Consider the following 21,039-nt stretch of genomic DNA (forward strand, 5'->3'; position numbering starts at 1 on the left):
GGGGAAGCTACTCTGAAAATATAGTTTACCAATTACTTCAAACTGGAAGAAGTTAACATACATTTAAGCTGCCCTTTAAGATAAATATTAACTGAACTAAAGTCACTTTTCAAAAGTAGTTCATGATGAATTATCATATAAAAATCTAAAAATGTCATAGACAACAAATTGCAAGAAAGGGAAATACCTTGTCAGTTTTACAACTGAACGCATTCAACTGAAATGTGTCTTCCGCACGTATCACTATGGACTCAGATGTTAACAGAATGTGTCGTTTGGCCAATTAAACACAAAAAGTAGTTCCAGTAGTTAGCTACATGACAGAAAAAGTAGTTCCAGTAGTTAGCTACACAGCTACATGACAGAAAAAGTAGTTCCAGTAGTTAGCTACACAGCTACATGACAGAAAAAGTAGTTCCAGTAGTTAGCTACACAGCTACATGACAGAAAAAGTAGTTCCAGTAGTTACCTATACAGCTACATGACAGAAAAAGTAGTTCCAGTAGTTAGCTACACAGTTACATGGCAGAAAATGTGATTAGCTACGCAGCAGAAAAAGTAGTTCCAGCAGTTAGCTACGCAGCTACGTGGCAGAAAAAGTAGTTCCAGTAGTTAGCTACACAGCTGTTTGATTCCATTCCACTGATTCCGCTCCAGCCATAACAAGGAGCCTGTCCTCCCCAATTAAGGTGCCACCAACCTCCTGTGGTTGAACTATATGTAGTTCACTACTCCCCAACACTGCTTATAGCACAGACACATGTAATAACACAGACAGGTATGGCAGCACAGAGACAGACTAGCATGTCCCCCTCTCCCTCGAGCTCCTTCAGACACACACACACTCATAGTATTTACACAATACTTTACACTACACTGTACATACACACATTCAATAACTCTCAGGTAAGTCAGGTATATGCGCACGCACACATTCTCTCCAGCAGCCTCACATCAACCACACCCTCTCCTGGTTACCACCGGAACTGCATGGCGAATATCCATTAAACTGAACCACAGAAGGTGCTCTTTGGACGAGCAATGTCAGCACGGCATATACTAAGATACAGTACATAGAATAGAGTGCAAAATATGTAAACATTATTAAAGTGACTAGTGTTACATTATTCAAATGGCCAGTGATTCCAAGTCTATAAAGGCTGCATCACATCCGGCCGTGATTGGGAGTCCCATAGTGCGGCGCACAATTGGCCCAGCGTCGTCCGGGTTTGGCCGAGGTAGGCTGTCATTGTAAATAAGAATTTGTTCTTAACTGACTTCCCTAGTTAAATAAATAACTATGTATATAGCGCAGCAGCCTCTCTGTGTTAGTGATGGCTGTTTAACAGTCTGACGGCCTTGAGATAAAAGCTGTTTTTCAGTCTCTTGGTCTCAGCTTTGATACACCTGTACTGACCTCGCCTTCTGGATGATAGCGGGGTGATGATCTTTTTGGCCTTTCTGTGACATCGGGTGCCGTAGGTGTCCTGGAGGGCAGGTAGTTTGCCCCCGGTAATGAGTTGGGCAGACCGCATCACCCTGTGGAGAGCCCTGCGGTTGTGGGCGGTGCTGTTGCTGTACCAGGTGGTGATACAGCCCGACAGCATACTCTCAATTGTGCATTGGTAAAAGTTTGTGAGGGTCTTAGGGGCCAAGATAAATTGCATCAGCCTCCTGAGGTTGAAGAGGCACTGTTGCGCCTTCTTCACCACACTGTCTGTGTGGGTGGACCATTTCAGTTTGTCAGTGTTGTGTACGCAGAGGAACTTGAAGCTTTTCACCTTCTCCACTGCTGTCCCATCGATGTGGATAGGGGGGTGCTCCCTCTGCTGTTTCCCTAAGTCCACGATCAGCTCCTTTGTTTTGTTGATGTTGAGTGAGAGGTTATTTTCCTGGCCGCACACACCCAGGGCCCTCACCTCCTCGCTGTAGACCGTCTCGTCATTGTTGGTAATTAGGCCCACTACTGTTGTGTCGTCTGCAAACTTGATGATTGAGTTGAAGGCGTGCTTGGCCACGCAGTCATGGGTGAACTGGGAGTACAGGAGGGGGCTGAGCACGCACCCTTGTGGGGCCCCAGTGTTAAAGTCAGTGAAGGGGCAGTGTTGTTTCCTACCTCTTAAGTCACATTTCCATTTGGAATACGTCCCAAATGGCAACCTACTCCCTATATAGTGCACTAGCTTTGACCAGATCCCTATGGGCCCTGGACACAAGTAGTGCACTATGAAGGGAGTAGGCAAAATAACTTTGACCTCTAACAAAACACACAGCCTCTGCTGGGTACCACCAGAACTGCAGGGTAAATACCCATTATACTGAACCTCATTATATATAGGGCTCTCTCTCAAGTCACATTTCCTTGATTCCTCACATCCTATGTCCTCACCTCCTTCTCAACTGTATTGAAGGAGAAGGTCCAAGGTCCCTCCCCTCAGACCTTCTCCTCCAATGGGAATGCGAAGAATCAAGGAAAGATGGTTACAAGGTAATTCTTTGTGTCGACCCACGCATGTTCCACTCAGTGACTCCTGCCAACCAAACACAACACAGTGTCATTTTTTTAGATCATTTTAATACTTTTCTTTTTTTTGAAAAAAGAGATGTTTTACTCCATAATCAGAACAGAATGTATCCATCTACCTTAACACCTCACTCACCAACATACCAACCGGTGATTCAAAACAAAACAATGACAAGAAACATAACAAAACAAACAACCGTCAAATATGAAAAAGGGGCAAAATTAAATAAAAACATCCCAAAAAGAATAAAAGGAACAGATAGTGTATGTAGAGCTGTATACAGGGGTTTGATGTATATCTGGACATGACAACACCGCAGGCCACGCCCCCAGAACACTTACAGCTATGGCACATGACAACAACCCCGACTGTTACCACAGAAACTAAAAACATAGCAATTATTTTTTTTTAAACAAAAAACAGGAAGGGAATAAAAACGAAATAAAAGCTATGATACGGATGGTAGAGGAAGATGATGACAGGAGAGAGATTAACAAATGGAAGTGAATAAAAAAGAAAATGAGTAAGAAGCTAAAGAAGAAAAGAAAGGAAGTGTAGTAGCAGGTGGATGTAGCTACAGAACAGTAGAACAAAGTTAAGTAGTTATAGGCCAGTGCAGTCAAAAGCGTGATTTTCCTGTGTTTTATATATATTTCCACACTATAAGGTTGGAATAATACTGTGAAATTATGAAAATGATGATAATGCCCTTTTAGTGTAAGAGCTGTTTGAAAAGAAAAATCAGCCTGTTTTGGTGGGATGGAGTTTTGGCCTGCCTGGTGACATCACCATGTGATAAATTCGTTGATAGACCAATAAGAAAGAGTTCCAAACCTCTCTGTCATTAACAGCTACTTTTCAGTTTCCCCCTCCCCACTCAGACCACTCCCAGTCCTAGCAAAATTCTTGCTTGAGAAATTACTCTTTGCTAAGAATCTATTTTTGTTTATTTTTGGCCATTTTAACTGAAAACAATCACAGTAACATACCTAATTGTTACCCAGAAATTATTTGGTATTTAAATAAAAACAGAGGCCTTTAAACTCTTGAATATCTGAACTTGATACAGAGAAAAACAGGATAAGAGAAAGGAGGTTATGAACAAGACAAAACTATTTTTTATAGCATCATAAAAAATGTTTTTTTTAAATTATTTTTATTTTTTTTACAGTGAATTCTCTAAAAAACCAAAAGGGAATTGAGCACAAGGCAGATAAGCCGTTCTCCCTCCCAACAACATAATCCAATTATTTTTAGGGACTTTTCATCGTATATAATATATATTTATGCATCTATTTATATATATATATATATATAATCTGTGGCGTGTGTTCATTTACAGGTCAGAGCTGTAAGGCAAGAGCCACATTCCAACACCTTTAAAATGTACCCAGCCCTCCCTCTCTTCCTTCCCTCTCTTCTTCACTCATCCTTCCTCTTTTCCCCTCTTTCCCTCCTTTCTTCCCTCTCTGCCTCCTTTCTTGAAATAATCAATGAATCAGACATGACTGAAAAAATGGAGTTCAAGCTTTTACACTTTCAAGTTGTGTCAAGTCAGTGATGTCACAAAGAACAAGGAGAGTGAGAAGGAAGGAAGGAAGGAAGGGTGCTTCTTTATAGTGCTGGGGTGTGACCCCGGTGTTCATCTTGCTGTCCGGAGAGAAACTGAACCCATCTCAGAGGATACGTCCCAAATGGCACCCTACTCCCTATATAGCGCACCACTTTTGATCAGATCCCCATGGGCCCTGGACACAAGTAGTGCACTATATGAAGGGAATAGGGTGCCCTTTTGGGACGCAAACATGATAACACACACAGCCCGCCCACTTCTCCCTCCCCATCTCCTCACCCACCCCGCTTAAAACCCAACATCAAAAAACAGGGAGAGAAAAATACTAGATTAAGAGAGAAATGAATCAAAGAGAAAGAAGTCTGTCCATCCTCTCGCCCGCCCCTCCCTCTCGCACATTAGAAGAACAGGTATTCATCTTCTCCTTCTTTCTCCATTAAACCCTCTTTTTTCTTCTTTATTTTCAGGTAATAGTTCTCAGTCCTCCCCTCCTCCCTCGGTTTCATTTCAGAATACAAGAGGAGTTCAAATATCTGTTTATCCATAGGTATCCGGTTTCACCATTGCCCACGGCGACAACCAATCATCAACGATAAACGGGCAGTTAGACACAAAAAACGCATCTGAAATTGCAAAAAGTGGAAGTTGTACTCCCGGTCCCCACCGCTGGGGGGGGGGGGGGCTCCACCTTATTACTGTACCTCACCTCAGTCTCCTTCAAGTCTCTGGAGCTCACATCCTGGTCTGGGGTCTCTAATCAAAGAGAGGGAGGGAGGGGAGGGTGTTGTGTGTGAAATCCCAGCCATGGTGGGATAAGGTAGAGTTCATATCTCTTTCTCTCCCTCTCCTCCTTTCTCAATCTCTCTCTCAGAAAAGGTTCTCTTCAAAGATGGCCATCAAGTCGCTCTGGAAGTTGATGTCAATGGTGTCCGCCATCTGTAGAGAGAGGGGGATGAGAGACAGAGCGAGAGAGAGAGGAATTAGATGCAGTGTTAATCTTTCCCATATTTTCTCAGCTAAACTACCTCTCCTCTGTATTATTGTAATATAACTGAATATACATAATATAACAAGAATATACATATATTAATAAGTATCTTTATGATGATTCTCTCCTCCTCTCTCCTGCCATGCTAGTATATCATGTTAGTATTATAGTAGTATAACTGCTATAAAGTATTACCACCTCTCTCCTGCAATACTAGTATATCATGTTAGTATTACAGTAGTATAAATGCTATAAAATATTACCACCTCTCTCCTGCTATACTAGTATATTATGTTAGTATTATAGTAGTATAACTGCTATAACGTATTACCACCTCTCTCCTGCTATACGAGTATGTCATGTTAATATTACAGTAGTATAACTGCTATAAAGTATTACCACCTCTCCTTCTCTCCTGCAAAACTAGTATATCATGTTAGTATTATAGTAGTATAACTGTCATAAAGTATTACGACCTCTCTCCTGATATACTAGTATATCATGCTAGTATTATAACTGCTATAAAGTATTACCACCTCTCTTCTGCTAGAAAAGTATATTATGTTAGTATTACAGTAGTACAAATGGTATTAAGTATTACCACCGCTCCTGCTATACTGGTATATTATGTTAGTATTATAGTAGTATAACTGCTACAAAGTATTACCACCTCTCTCCTGCTACACTAGTATATCATGTTAGTATTATAGTAGTATAACTGCTAAAGTATTACCACCTCTCCTGCTATACAAGTATATCATGTTAGTATTATAGTAGTATAAATGCTATTAAGTATACCCATCTCTCTCCTGCTATACTAGTATATCATGTTAGGATTATTGTAGTATAACTGCTATAAAGTATTACCACCTCTCTTCTGCTAGAAAAGTATATTATGTTAGTATTACCGTAGTAAAAAGAAACTGCACACTGCTCTTGATAGTATCATTGACGAAGGCCGTTAGGCCGATACGTAAGCTTATTAAATATCAGTGATACTATCAAGAGCAGTGTGCGGTTTATTTTTTCCTACATCCTGTTTCAACTGTTGCCATGCACCTGCAATAAGATTGCTCAGATGTGCGAGTGCCTTTTGAATTTTGTATTACAGTAGTACAAATGGTATTAAGTATTACCACCTCTCTCCTGCTATACTTGTATATTATGTAATTATTATAGTAGTTTAAATGCTATAAAGTATTACTGCCTCTCCCCTGCTATACCAGTATATCATGTTAGTATTATAGTAGTATAACTGCTATAAAGTATTACCACCTCTCTCCTTCTATAATAGTATATTATGTTAGTATTACAGTAGTACAAATGCTATAAAGTATTACCACCTCTCTCCTAGTATGTTACTATTACAGTAGTATAAATGCTATAAAGTATTACCACCTCTCCTGCTATACTAGTATATCATGTTAGTATTATAGTAGTATAACTGCTATAAAGTATTACCACCTCTCTCCTAGTATGTTACTATTACAGTAGTATAAATGCTATAAAGTATTACCACCTCTCCTACTATACCAGTGTATCATGTTAGTATTATAGTAGTATTACTGCTATAAAGTATTACCACCTCTCTCCTACTATACTAGTATATCATGTTAGTATTAAAGTATTACCTCCTCTCTCCTACTACACTAGTATATTATATTAGTATTATAGTAGTATAACTGCTAAAGTATTACCACCTCTCCTGCTATACAAGTATATCATGTTAGTATTATAATAGTATAAATGCTATTAAGTATAACCACCTCTCTCCTGCTATACTTGTATAACATGTTAGTATTATAGTAGTATAACTGCTATAAAGTATTACCGCCTCTCTCCTCCTCCTTTCCTGCTCGCGGCGTCTCGCCAGCTCCCTCTGCTGGTCCATGGCGTTCTGTGCTGCGGCCGAGGGTGGGGGTGGGGCCTGTTGAGTGGGAGGGGCCTGTGGGGAGTCGGCGGGAGGGGTTGAGGCGGGGGGCGTGGGGGCTTGAGGCGAAAGTTGCTCCTGGCGACGGCGAGTGTCCTCCTGGACACGCCCCCTCCCCTGCTGCTCCACAGAGTCCTCGTCGTCACGGCTACTGGAGAAGAGAAAGTGGAGTGTCAGAGGGGGAGGAGCTTAGATGGGGTGCTAGAATGAGCTTACTTCTCCCTTTATCCATCCTTCCCTTTTTTCTCACCATAGTTTCTACCTCGGCTGAGAGGTCTTCTCCCTCTCCTCCCTTTCCTCTCCCTCCATCTCTCTTCCCTTCTTACCGTAGTTTCTCCTGCTCTCTCCTGGCCTGCTCAGCCTGTGCTTTCAGTTCTCTCTCTCCTCCACCATCTCCCTGCCCTTTCCCTCCCTCCATCCTTCCCTCTTACCGTAGTTTCTCCTGCTCTCTCCTGGCCTGCTCGGCCTGTGCTTTTAGCTGTTTCTCTCTCTCCTTCTCTCGGGCGGCGCGACGGAACTGTTCGAAGCTGTCGCTAGACGAGCGGACAGCGGAGGCGGGGGTAGACTGAGAACGCTGGGCCAAGCTGGCCCAGGAACCCATGTTCTTTAACTTCACATCCTGGGAGGGGAGGGAGAAAGTGTAGTGGGAGGGGGAAGAGTGCGACACAGACATTTCGTTAACACCCACTTTTTAAAAGACATTTCACCTCCATCATTTTAATAACACTGCCTTACAGGAGAAGTTCTTTTTTTTACAACTAAATCTATTTTATTTATGTAAGTGGAATTTCATAGGAAGGGTCCAGACACTTTTTTTTGTGATTTCACATGCTTTTGAGAAACTTACCCCAACCAGCAAATCATGTTTTTGGGAAACCCGAGCAAATCACATCCTCCTTTTGTAGTATGGGAGCTCTGATACAAACACAAACAAAGGCTCCAAAACACCCTGATATGTCCTTTTATAAAGGACAAAGCTCTCAGTGTTGTAATGCAGGTCTGTAGATGTTGTACACATGACGTTGTGTCATTCTGAACTTCAGCCACAACGCTGTAATCCATTTTGTTAAACTCAAACAATTTTATGCACGTGCATATTGGCGTGCATGGGTGTACTTCCTCGTTCCCAAATCCTACTGTGTGCACGTAGGCTAAATTAGGGGGGAGGTGCTACCGACATAGGTAAGGTATTGCTTTCCTTACGATGTCAGTCACTCACGAGAAAACAGACGAGAAAGGAAACGGCAGACCAAAGTAGTTTTAGTTGTTAGGTTTGCTGAATATTGCTGAAAATGGTTCACAGATGTGCAATCCCAAAAACACAAGAAAAAAAACATGGTACTATAACTTTTCACTGACTTCCTTTGGATGACCGATATCTAATGAGGCTTTGGCTACCGTAAATTCCGGACTATAAGCCGCAACTTTTTTCCCACGCTTTGAACTTCGCGGTTTAAACAATGACGCGGCAAATATATGGATTTTTCCCGCTTTCAAATTTGTGGGTCCTGACAGCGTGGAGCATTGTAAAAAAAAATCCACTATCATCAACGGGTTTCGAAAGGCTGGACTGCTGCGTGTTGAAGAGGGCTCAGCGGGGGATTTGCCTCCGGATGAAAGTGACGAGAGCGACAATGAAAACAATCCAATATCGGATGAAGCAATTCTGAGGCTATTCAACTCCGACACCAGGAGATGGTTTCAGTGCACAGGAGGAGGAAGATAGTAACCAATTACTTTCTTGGTAGGCTACTGTTTACTGCAAATTTTTAATTTTTTGTTACAAGCCGTGTTTCGTTAAAGCCTGTTTATTTTTGTTACAAGCCGTGTTTCGTTAAAGCCTATTTATTTTTGTTACAAGCCGTGTTTCGTTAAAGCCTATTTATTTTTGTTACAAGCCGTGTTTCGTTAAAGCCTATTTATTTTTGTTACAAGCCGTGTTTCGTTAAAGCCTATTTATTTTTGTTACAAGCCGTGTTTCGTTAAAGCCTGTGTAAAGTTAATTTGTTTCAATGTACCAGTAGGCACCTGCGGCTTATAGACATGTGCGGCTTATTTATGTTCAAAATAATACTTTTTTTTCAAATTCAGTGGGTGCGGCTTATATTCAGGTGCGCTTAATAGTCCGGAAATTACGGTAGTTCTGTATAGACGCATAAACATTCCCGTCTACAGACTTCCTTTGGATGACCGATATCTAATGAGGCTTTGGCTAGTTGTTCTGTATAGACACGTAAAACACTCCCGTCTACAGACTTCACACGTTGAATCTACAGGTCTACAGGGAGCATTTTTCTGATGACGAGTGAAACCACCACAAAGAAGAAAAGTAATCGCTGTAAGACGTTTCCGGACCCGTCTAGGACCTGCAGAAAGAGCAATTGAGGGAAGAGATAGGCGTTTGCTATTGTTCTGTAAATCAGGACATTATGTTCAAGTTGACCTAAACTGGTTTTGAGAAGCCATTTCACAGCCACCACACAAATGGTAATCTCAAAACCGGTTTAGGCCGTATGTCTTGATTTACAGACCAATAGCAAACCACTCAAAGCAAAATGGGGCACACATTATTCACAGGAGACTTCTGGAGTTGGGTCAGTAACCTTGATTTACAGGACAATGATTCTTAACGGCCCATGTCAGGGTCCCAGACTCCTAAGGTGATTGGGGCCAAGACAACAATGGTTTGATGACTGTCTTATCTGTGGAGCATTCTAGAAGGCCCGGGCTGATCCACAGAACAGCGTGTGTACTGGTCTTCTACTACTTTAATTGGGAGTAAAAGATTGCCTATTGTCAAGATTGAAGCAGTGTCTGTTTCCTTACACCAGTACCCCCAACAGCACACATTTTTGTTGCCCCGGAAAAACTCACCCGATTCAACTCATTGAGGGCTTGGTGATTAAATGAGAAGTTAAATCAGGTGTGCATGTCCAGGGTTACAATAAAAATGTGTACTGTTGGGGGTTGTTGAGGACTGGAGATGGGAAACACAGGCTTACACACACACACACACACACACACACACACACACACACACACACACACACACACACACACACACACACACACACACACACACACACACACACACACACACACACGGCTGACTAATGCAACACACCCTGCAATAACAACTATGTACCTACTGTACGCTTGATTATATATTTTACTATTTAAATCCAGTCACTTTATCGTCCCATCCACCATGTAGTCCATGCTACTGTCAATGTAAATATGTATTCTCCCATCCACAATGTAGTCCATGCCACTGTCAATATGTATTCCCCCATCCACCATGTAGTCCATGCCACTGTCAATATGTATTCCCCCATCCACCATGTAGTCCATGCCACTGTCAATATGTATTCTCCCATCCACCATGTAGTCCATGCCACTGTCAATATGTATTCCCCCATCTACCATGTAGTCCATGCTACTGTCAATGTAAATATGTATTCTCCCATCCACCATGTAGTCCATGCCACTGTCAATATGTATTCCCCCATCTACCATGTAGTCCATGCTACTGTCAATATGTATTCCCCCATCTACCATGTAGTCCATGCTACTGAACTGATACTGTCAATATGTATCCTCCCATCCACCATGTAGTCCATGTTACTGAACTGACACTGTCAATATGTATCCTCCCATCCACCATGTAGTCCATGTTACTGTCAATATGTATTCTCGCATCCACCATGTAGTCCATGCTACCGAACTGATACTGTCAATATGTATCCTCCCATCCACCATGTCGTCCATGTTACTGAACTGACACTGTCAATATGTATCCTCCCATCCACCATGTAGTCCATGTTACTGATCTGATACTGTCAATATGTATTCTCCCATCCACCATGTAGTCCATGTTACTGTCAATATGAATCCTCCCAATTACCATGTAGTCCATGCTACTGTCAATATGAATCCTCCCACCTAGCATGTAGTCCATGCTACTATCAATATGTATCCTCCCATCCACCATGTAGTCCATGCTACTGTGAATATGTATCCTCCCATCAACCATGTAGTCCATGTTACTGTCAATATGTATCCTCCCATCCACCATGTAGTCCATGTTACTGTCAATATGTATCCACCAATCCACCATGTAGTCCATGTTACTGTGAATATGTATTCTCCCATCCACCATGTAGTCCATGTTACTGTGAATATGTATTCTCCCATCCACCATGTAGTCCATGCTACTGAACTGATACTGTCAATATGTATCCTCCCATCCACCATGTAGTCCATGTTACTGAACTGACACTGTCAATATGTATCCTCCCATCCACCATGTAGTCCATGTTACTGTCAATATGTATTCTCCCATCCACCATGTAGTCCATGCTACTGAACTGATACTGTCAATATGTATCCTCCCATCCACCATGTCGTCCATGTTACTGAACTGACACTGTCAATATGTATCCTCCCATCCACCATGTAGTCCATGTTACTGAACTGATACTGTCAATATGTATTCTCCCATCCACCATGTAGTCCATGTTACTGTCAATATGAATCCTCCCAATTACCATTTAGTCCATGCTACTGTCAATATGAATCCTCCCACCTACCATGTAGTATATGCTACTGTCAATATGAATCCTCCCATCCACCATGTAGTCCATGTTACTGTCAATATGTATCCTCCCATCAACCATGTAGTCCATGCTACTGAACTGATACTGTGAATATGTATCCTCCCATCCACCATGTAGTCCATGCTACTGTGAATATGTATCCTCCCATCCACCATGTAGTCCATGCTACTGTCAATATGTATCCTCCCATCCACCATGTAGTCCATGATACTGTCAATATGTATCCTCCCATATAACATGTAGTACATGTTACTGTCAATATGTATTCTCCCATCCACCATGTAGTCCATGCTACTGTCAATATGTATCCTCCCATCCACTATGTAGTCCATGTTACTGAACTGATACTGTCAATATGTATCCTCCCATCCACCATGTAGTCCATACTACTGAACTGATACTGTCAATATGTATCCTCCCATCCACCATGTAGTCCATGTTACTGTCAATATGTATTCTCCCATCCACCATGTAGTCCATGCTACTGTCAATATGAATCCTCCCATCCACCATGTAGTCCATGTTACTGTCAATATGTATCCTCACATCCACCATGTAGTCCATGTTACTGTCAATATGTATCCTCCCATCCACCATGTAGTCCATGTTACTGTCAATATGTATCCTCCCATCCACCATGTAGTCCATGTTACTGTCAATATGTATTCTCCCATCCACCATGTAGTCCATGCTACTGAACTGATACTGTCAATATGTATCCTCCCATCCACAATGTCGTCCATGTTACTGAACTGATACTGTCAATATGTATTCTCCCATCCACCATGTAGTCCATGTTACTGAACTGACACTGTCAATATGTATCCTCCCAGCCACCATGTAGTCCATGTTACTGAACTGATACTGTCAATATGTATCCTCCCATCCACCATGTCGTCCATGTTACTGAACTGACACTGTCACTATGTATCCTCCCAACCACCATGTAGTCCATGTTACTGAACTGATACTGTCAATATGTATTCTCCCATCCACCATGTAGTCCATGTTACTGTCAATATGAATCCTCCCATCTACACTGTAGTCCATGCTACTGTCAATATGAATCCTCCCATCTACCATGTAGTCCATGCTACTGTCAATATGTATCCCCTCATCCACCATGTAGTCCATGCTACTGTCAATATGAATCCTCCCATCTACCATGTAGTCCATGCTACTGTCAATATGTATACTCCCATCCACCATGTAGTCCATGTTACTGAACTGATACTGTCAATATGTATCCTCCCATCCACAATGTAGTCTATGCTACTGAACTGATACTGTCAATATGTATTCTCCCATCCACCATGTAGTCCATGTTACTGTCAATATGTATCCTCCCATCCACCATGTAGTCCATGCAACTGAACTGATACTGTCAATATGTATTCTCCCATCCACCATGTAGTCCATGTTACTGTCAATATGAATCCTCCCATCTACCATGTAGTCCATGCTACTGTCAATATGAATCCTCCCACCTACCATGTAGTCCATGCTACTGTCAATATGTATCCCCCCATCCACCATGTAATCCATGTTACTGTCAATATGAATCCTCCCATCTACCATGTAGTCCATGCTACTGTCAATATGAATCCTCCCACATACCATGTAGTCCATGCTACTGTCAATATGAATCCTCCCATCTACCATGTAGTCCATGCTACTGTCAATATGTATCCTCCCATCCACCATGTAGTCCATGTTACTGAACTGATACTGTCAATATGTATCCTCCCATCCACCATGTAGTCCATGTTACTGAACTGACTGTCAATATGTATCCTCCCATCCACAATGTAGTCCATGTTACTGTCAATATGAATCCTCCCATCTACCATGTAGTCCATGCTACTGTCAATATGAATCCTCCCACCTACCATGTAGTCCATGCTACTGTCAATATGTATCCCCCCATCCACCATGTAATCCATGTTACTGTCAATATGAATCCTCCCATCTACCATGTAGTCCATGCTACTGTCAATATGAATCCTCCCACATACCATGTAGTCCATGCTACTGTCAATATGAATCCTCCCATCTACCATGTAGTCCATGCTACTGTCAATATGTATCCTCCCATCCACCATGTAGTCCATGTTACTGAACTGATACTGTCAATATGTATCCTCCCATCCACCATGTAGTCCATGTTACTGAACTGACTGTCAATATGTATCCTCCCATCCACAATGTAGTCCATGTTACTGAACTGATACTGTCAATATGTATTCTCCCATCCACCATGTAGTCCATGTTACTGTCAATATGTATCCTCCCATCTACCATGTAGTCCATGCTTCTGTCAATATGTATCCTCCCATCCACCATGTAGCCCATGTTACTGTCAATATGTATCCTCCCATCCACCATGTAGTCCATGTTACTGTCAATATGTATCCACCCATCCACCATGTAGTCCATGTTACTGTCAATATGTATTCTCCCATCCACCATGTAGTCCATGTTACTGTGAATATGTATTCTCCCATCCACCATGTAGTCCATGCTACTGAACTGATACTGTCAATATGTATCCTCCCATCCACCATGTAGTCCATGTTACTGAACTGACACTGTCAATATGTATCCTCCCATCCACCATGTAGTCCATGTTACTGTCAATATGTATTCTCCCATCCACCATGTAGTCCATGCTACTGAACTGATACTGTCAATATGTATCCTCCCATCCACCATGTCGTCCATGTTACTGAACTGACACTGTCAATATGTATCCTCCCATCCACCATGTAGTCCATGTTACTGAACTGATACTGTCAATATGTATTCTCCCATCCACCATGTAGTCCATGTTACTGTCAATATGAATCCTCCCAATTACCATTTAGTCCATGCTACTGTCAATATGAATCCTCCCACCTACCATGTAGTATATGCTACTGTCAATATGAATCCTCCCATCCACCATGTAGTCCATGTTACTGTCAATATGTATCCTCCCATCAACCATGTAGTCCATGCTACTGAACTGATACTGTGAATATGTATCCTCCCATCCACCATGTAGTCCATGCTACTGTGAATATGTATCCTCCCATCCACCATGTAGTCCATGCTACTGTCAATATGTATCCTCCCATCCACCATGTAGTCCATGATACTGTCAATATGTATCCTCCCATATAACATGTAGTACATGTTACTGTCAATATGTATTCTCCCATCCACCATGTAGTCCATGCTACTGTCAATATGTATCCTCCCATCCACTATGTAGTCCATGTTACTGAACTGATACTGTCAATATGTATCCTCCCATCCACCATGTAGTCCATACTACTGAACTGATACTGTCAATATGTATCCTCCCATCCACCATGTAGTCCATGTTACTGTCAATATGTATTCTCCCATCCACCATGTAGTCCATGCTACTGTCAATATGAATCCTCCCATCCACCATGTAGTCCATGTTACTGTCAATATGTATCCTCACATCCACCATGTAGTCCATGTTACTGTCAATATGTATCCTCCCATCCACCATGTAGTCCATGTTACTGTCAATATGTATCCTCCCATCCACCATGTAGTCCATGTTACTGTCAATATGTATTCTCCCATCCACCATGTAGTCCATGCTACTGAACTGATACTGTCAATATGTATCCTCCCATCCACAATGTCGTCCATGTTACTGAAATGATACTGTCAATATGTATTCTCCCATCCACCATGTAGTCCATGTTACTGTCAATATGAATCCTCCCATCTACCATGTAGTCCATGCTACTGTCAATATGAATCCTCCCACCTACCATGTAGTCCATGCTACTATCAAGATGTATCCTCCCATCCACCATGTAGTCCATGTTACTGTCAATATGAATCCTCCCATCCACCATGTAGTCCATGTTACTGTCAATATGTATCCTCCAATCCACCATGTAGTCCATGTTACTGTCAATATGTATCCTCCCATCCACCATGTAGTCCATGTTACTGTCAATATGTATCCTCCAATCCACCATGTAGTCCATGCTACTGAACTGATACTGTCAATATGTATTCTCCCATCCACCATGTTGTCCATGCTACTGTCAATATGTATCCTCCCATGCACCATGTAGTCCATGCTACTGAACTGACACTGTCAATATGTATCCTCCCATCCACCATGTAGTCCATGTTACTGAACTGATACTGTCAATATGTATCCTCCCATCCACCATGTCGTCCATGTTACTGAACTGACACTGTCAATATGTATCCTCCCATCCACCATGTAGTCCATGTTACTGAACTGATACTGTCAATATGTATTCTCCCATCCACCATGTAGTCCATGTTACTGAACTGACACTGTCAATATGTATCCTCCCAGCCACCATGTAGTCCATGTTACTGAACTGATACTGTCAATATGTATCCTCCCATCCACCATGTCGTCCATGTTACTGAACTGACACTGTCACTATGTATCCTCCCAACCACCATGTAGTCCATGTTACTGAACTGATACTGTCAATATGTATTCTCCCATCCACCATGTAGTCCATGTTACTGTCAATATGAATCCTCCCATCTACACTGTAGTCCATGCTACTGTCAATATGAATCCTCCCACCTACCATGTAGTCCATGCTACTGTCAATATGTATCCCCTCATCCACCATGTAGTCCATGCTACTGTCAATATGAATCCTCCCATCTACCATGTAGTCCATGCTACTGTCAATATGTATACTCCCATCCACCATGTAGTCCATGTTACTGAACTGATACTGTCAATATGTATCCTCCCATCCACAATGTAGTCTATGCTACTGAACTGATACTGTCAATATGTATTCTCCCATCCACCATGTAGTCCATGTTACTGTCAATATGTATCCTCCCATCCACCATGTAGTCCATGCAACTGAACTGATACTGTCAATATGTATTCTCCCATCCACCATGTAGTCCATGTTACTGTCAATATGAATCCTCCCATCTACCATGTAGTCCATGCTACTGTCAATATGAATCCTCCCGCCTACCATGTAGTCCATGCTACTGTCAATATGTATCCCCCCATCCACCATGTAATCCATGTTACTGTCAATATGAATCCTCCCATCTACCATGTAGTCCATGCTACTGTCAATATGAATCCTCCCACATACCATGTAGTCCATGCTACTGTCAATATGAATCCTCCCATCTACCATGTAGTCCATGCTACTGTCAATATGTATCCTCCCATCCACCATGTAGTCCATGTTACTGAACTGATACTGTCAATATGTATCCTCCCATCCACCATGTAGTCCATGTTACTGAACTGACTGTCAATATGTATCCTCCCATCCACAATGTAGTCCATGTTACTGTCAATATGAATCCTCCCATCTACCATGTAGTCCATGCTACTGTCAATATGAATCCTCCCACCTACCATGTAGTCCATGCTACTGTCAATATGTATCCCCCCATCCACCATGTAATCCATGTTACTGTCAATATGAATCCTCCCATCTACCATGTAGTCCATGCTACTGTCAATATGAATCCTCCCACATACCATGTAGTCCATGCTACTGTCAATATGAATCCTCCCATCTACCATGTAGTCCATGCTACTGTCAATATGTATCCTCCCATCCACCATGTAGTCCATGTTACTGAACTGATACTGTCAATATGTATCCTCCCATCCACCATGTAGTCCATGTTACTGAACTGACTGTCAATATGTATCCTCCCATCCACAATGTAGTCCATGTTACTGAACTGATACTGTCAATATGTATTCTCCCATCCACCATGTAGTCCATGTTACTGTCAATATGTATCCTCCCATCTACCATGTAGTCCATGCTTCTGTCAATATGTATCCTCCCATCCACCATGTAGCCCATGTTACTGTCAATATGTATCCTCCCATCCACCATGTAGTCCATGTTACTGTCAATATGTATCCACCCATCCACCATGTAGTCCATGTTACTGTCAATATGTATTCTCCCATCCACCATGTAGTCCATGTTACTGTGAATATGTATTCTCCCATCCACCATGTAGTCCATGCTACTGAACTGATACTGTCAATATGTATCCTCCCATCCACCATGTAGTCCATGTTACTGAACTGACACTGTCAATATGTATCCTCCCATCCACCATGTAGTCCATGTTACTGTCAATATGTATTCTCCCATCCACCATGTAGTCCATGCTACTGAACTGATACTGTCAATATGTATCCTCCCATCCACCATGTCGTCCATGTTACTGAACTGACACTGTCAATATGTATCCTCCCATCCACCATGTAGTCCATGTTACTGAACTGATACTGTCAATATGTATTCTCCCATCCACCATGTAGTCCATGTTACTGTCAATATGAATCCTCCCAATTACCATGTAGTCCATGCTACTGTCAATATGAATCCTCCCACCTACCATGTAGTATATGCTACTGTCAATATGAATCCTCCCATCCACCATGTAGTCCATGTTACTGAACTGACACTGTCAATATGTATCCTCCCATCCACCATGTAGTCCATGTTACTGTCAATATGTATTCTCCCATCCACCATGTAGTCCATGCTACTGAACTGATACTGTCAATATGTATCCTCCCATCCACCATGTCGTCCATGTTACTGAACTGACACTGTCAATATGTATCCTCCCATCCACCATGTAGTCCATGTTACTGAACTGATACTGTCAATATGTATTCTCCCATCCACCATGTAGTCCATGTTACTGTCAATATGAATCCTCCCAATTACCATTTAGTCCATGCTACTGTCAATATGAATCCTCCCACCTACCATGTAGTATATGCTACTGTCAATATGAATCCTCCCATCCACCATGTAGTCCATGTTACTGTCAATATGTATCCTCCCATCAACCATGTAGTCCATGCTACTGAACTGATACTGTGAATATGTATCCTCCCATCCACCATGTAGTCCATGCTACTGTGAATATGTATCCTCCCATCCACCATGTAGTCCATGCTACTGTCAATATGTATCCTCCCATCCACCATGTAGTCCATGATACTGTCAATATGTATCCTCCCATATAACATGTAGTACATGTTACTGTCAATATGTATTCTCCCATCCACCATGTAGTCCATGCTACTGTCAATATGTATCCTCCCATCCACTATGTAGTCCATGTTACTGAACTGATACTGTCAATATGTATCCTCCCATCCACCATGTAGTCCATACTACTGAACTGATACTGTCAATATGTATCCTCCCATCCACCATGTAGTCCATGTTACTGTCAATATGTATTCTCCCATCCACCATGTAGTCCATGCTACTGTCAATATGAATCCTCCCATCCACCATGTAGTCCATGTTACTGTCAATATGTATCCTCCCATCCACCATGTAGTCCATGTTACTGTCAATATGTATTCTCCCATCCACCATGTAGTCCATGCTACTGAACTGATACTGTCAATATGTATCCTCCCATCCACAATGTCGTCCATGTTACTGAACTGATACTGTCAATATGTATTCTCCCATCCACCATGTAGTCCATGTTACTGTCAATATGAATCCTCCCATCTACCATGTAGTCCATGCTACTGTCAATATGAATCCTCCCACCTACCATGTAGTCCATGCTACTATCAAGATGTATCCTCCCATCCACCATGTAGTCCATGTTACTGTCAATATGAATCCTCCCATCCACCATGTAGTCCATGTTACTGTCAATATGTATCCTCCAATCCACCATGTAGTCCATGTTACTGTCAATATGTATCCTCCCATCCACCATGTAGTCCATGTTACTGTCAATATGTATCCTCCAATCCACCATGTAGTCCATGCTACTGAACTGATACTGTCAATATGTATTCTCCCATCCACCATGTTGTCCATGCTACTGTCAATATGTATCCTCCCATGCACCATGTAGTCCATGCTACTGAACTGACACTGTCAATATGTATCCTCCCATCCACCATGTCGTCCATGTTACTGAACTGACACTGTCAATATGTATCCTCCCATCCACCATGTAGTCCATGTTACTGAACTGATACTGTCAATATGTATTCTCCCATCCACCATGTAGTCCATGTTACTGAACTGACACTGTCAATATGTATCCTCCCAGCCACCATGTAGTCCATGTTACTGAACTGATACTGTCAATATGTATCCTCCCATCCACCATGTCGTCCATGTTACTGAACTGACACTGTCACTATGTATCCTCCCAACCACCATGTAGTCCATGTTACTGAACTGATACTGTCAATATGTATCCTCCCATCCACAATGTAGTCTATGCTACTGAACTGATACTGTCAATATGTATTCTCCCATCCACCATGTAGTCCATGTTACTGTCAATATGTATCCTCCCATCCACCATGTAGTCCATGCAACTGAACTGATACTGTCAATATGTATTCTCCCATCCACCATGTAGTCCATGCTACTGTCAATATGAATCCTCCCACCTACCATGTAGTCCATGCTACTGTCAATATGTATCCCCCCATCCACCATGTAATCCATGTTACTGTCAATATGAATCCTCCCATCTACCATGTAGTCCATGCTACTGTCAATATGAATCCTCCCACATACCATGTAGTCCATGCTACTGTCAATATGAATCCTCCCATCTACCATGTAGTCCATGCTACTGTCAATATGTATCCTCCCATCTACCATGTAGTCCATGCTTCTGTCAATATGTATCCTCCCATCCACCATGTAGTCCATGTTACTGTCAATATGTATCCACCCATCCACCATGTAGTCCATGTTACTGAATCAATATGTATTCTCCCATCCACCATGTAGTCCATGTTACTGTGAATATGTATTCTCCCATCCACCATGTAGTCCATGCTACTGAACTGATACTGTCAATATGTATCCTCCCATCCACCATGTAGTCCATGTTACTGAACTGACACTGTCAATATGTATCCTCCCATCCACCATGTAGTCCATGTTACTGTCAATATGTATTCTCCCATCCACCATGTAGTCCATGTTACTGAACTGATACTGTCAATATGTATTCTCCCATCCACCATGTCGTCCATGTTACTGAACTGACACTGTCAATATGTATCCTCCCATCCACCATGTAGTCCATGTTACTGAACTGTACTGTCAATATGTATTCTCCCATCCACCATGTAGTCCATGTTACTGTCAATATGAATCCTCCCAATTACCATGTAGTCCATGCTACTGTCAATATGAATCCTCCCACCTACCATGTAGTATATGCTACTGTCAATATGAATCCTCCCATCCACCATGTAGTCCATGTTACTGTCCTGTCAATATGTATCCTCCCATCCACCATGTAGTCCATGTTACTGTCAATATGTATTCTCCCATCCACCATGTAGTCCATGCTACTGAACT

General features: G+C 42.1%; 1 protein-coding gene across 10 annotated transcripts in view; it reads right to left on the minus strand.

Annotated features, from left to right (window-relative positions):
* Positions 1-2,555: 2,555 nt before the first annotated feature.
* Positions 2,556-21,039, minus strand: part of LOC106594040 (bromodomain-containing protein 4) — a 78,264-nt gene continuing 59,780 nt past the window's right edge. For 8 of the 10 annotated variants that reach the window (XM_045710091.1, XM_045710085.1, XM_045710074.1 and 5 more), the window contains 3 exons: positions 7,448-7,635; positions 6,918-7,167; positions 2,556-5,034 (listed from right to left, as the gene is read on the minus strand). In XM_045710091.1, the coding sequence (XP_045566047.1) occupies positions 4,966-5,034; positions 6,918-7,167; positions 7,448-7,635 (507 nt within the window). In that variant the 3' untranslated portion in view covers positions 2,556-4,965. The remainder of the gene's footprint in view (positions 5,035-6,917; positions 7,168-7,447; positions 7,636-21,039) is intronic. The other 2 variants (XM_045710089.1, XM_045710090.1) reach the window with 2 other exon arrangements.

The sequence above is a fragment of the Salmo salar genome, chromosome ssa02, assembly GCF_905237065.1.
Source record: "Salmo salar chromosome ssa02, Ssal_v3.1, whole genome shotgun sequence".
Taxonomy (NCBI): Eukaryota; Metazoa; Chordata; class Actinopteri; order Salmoniformes; family Salmonidae; genus Salmo; species Salmo salar.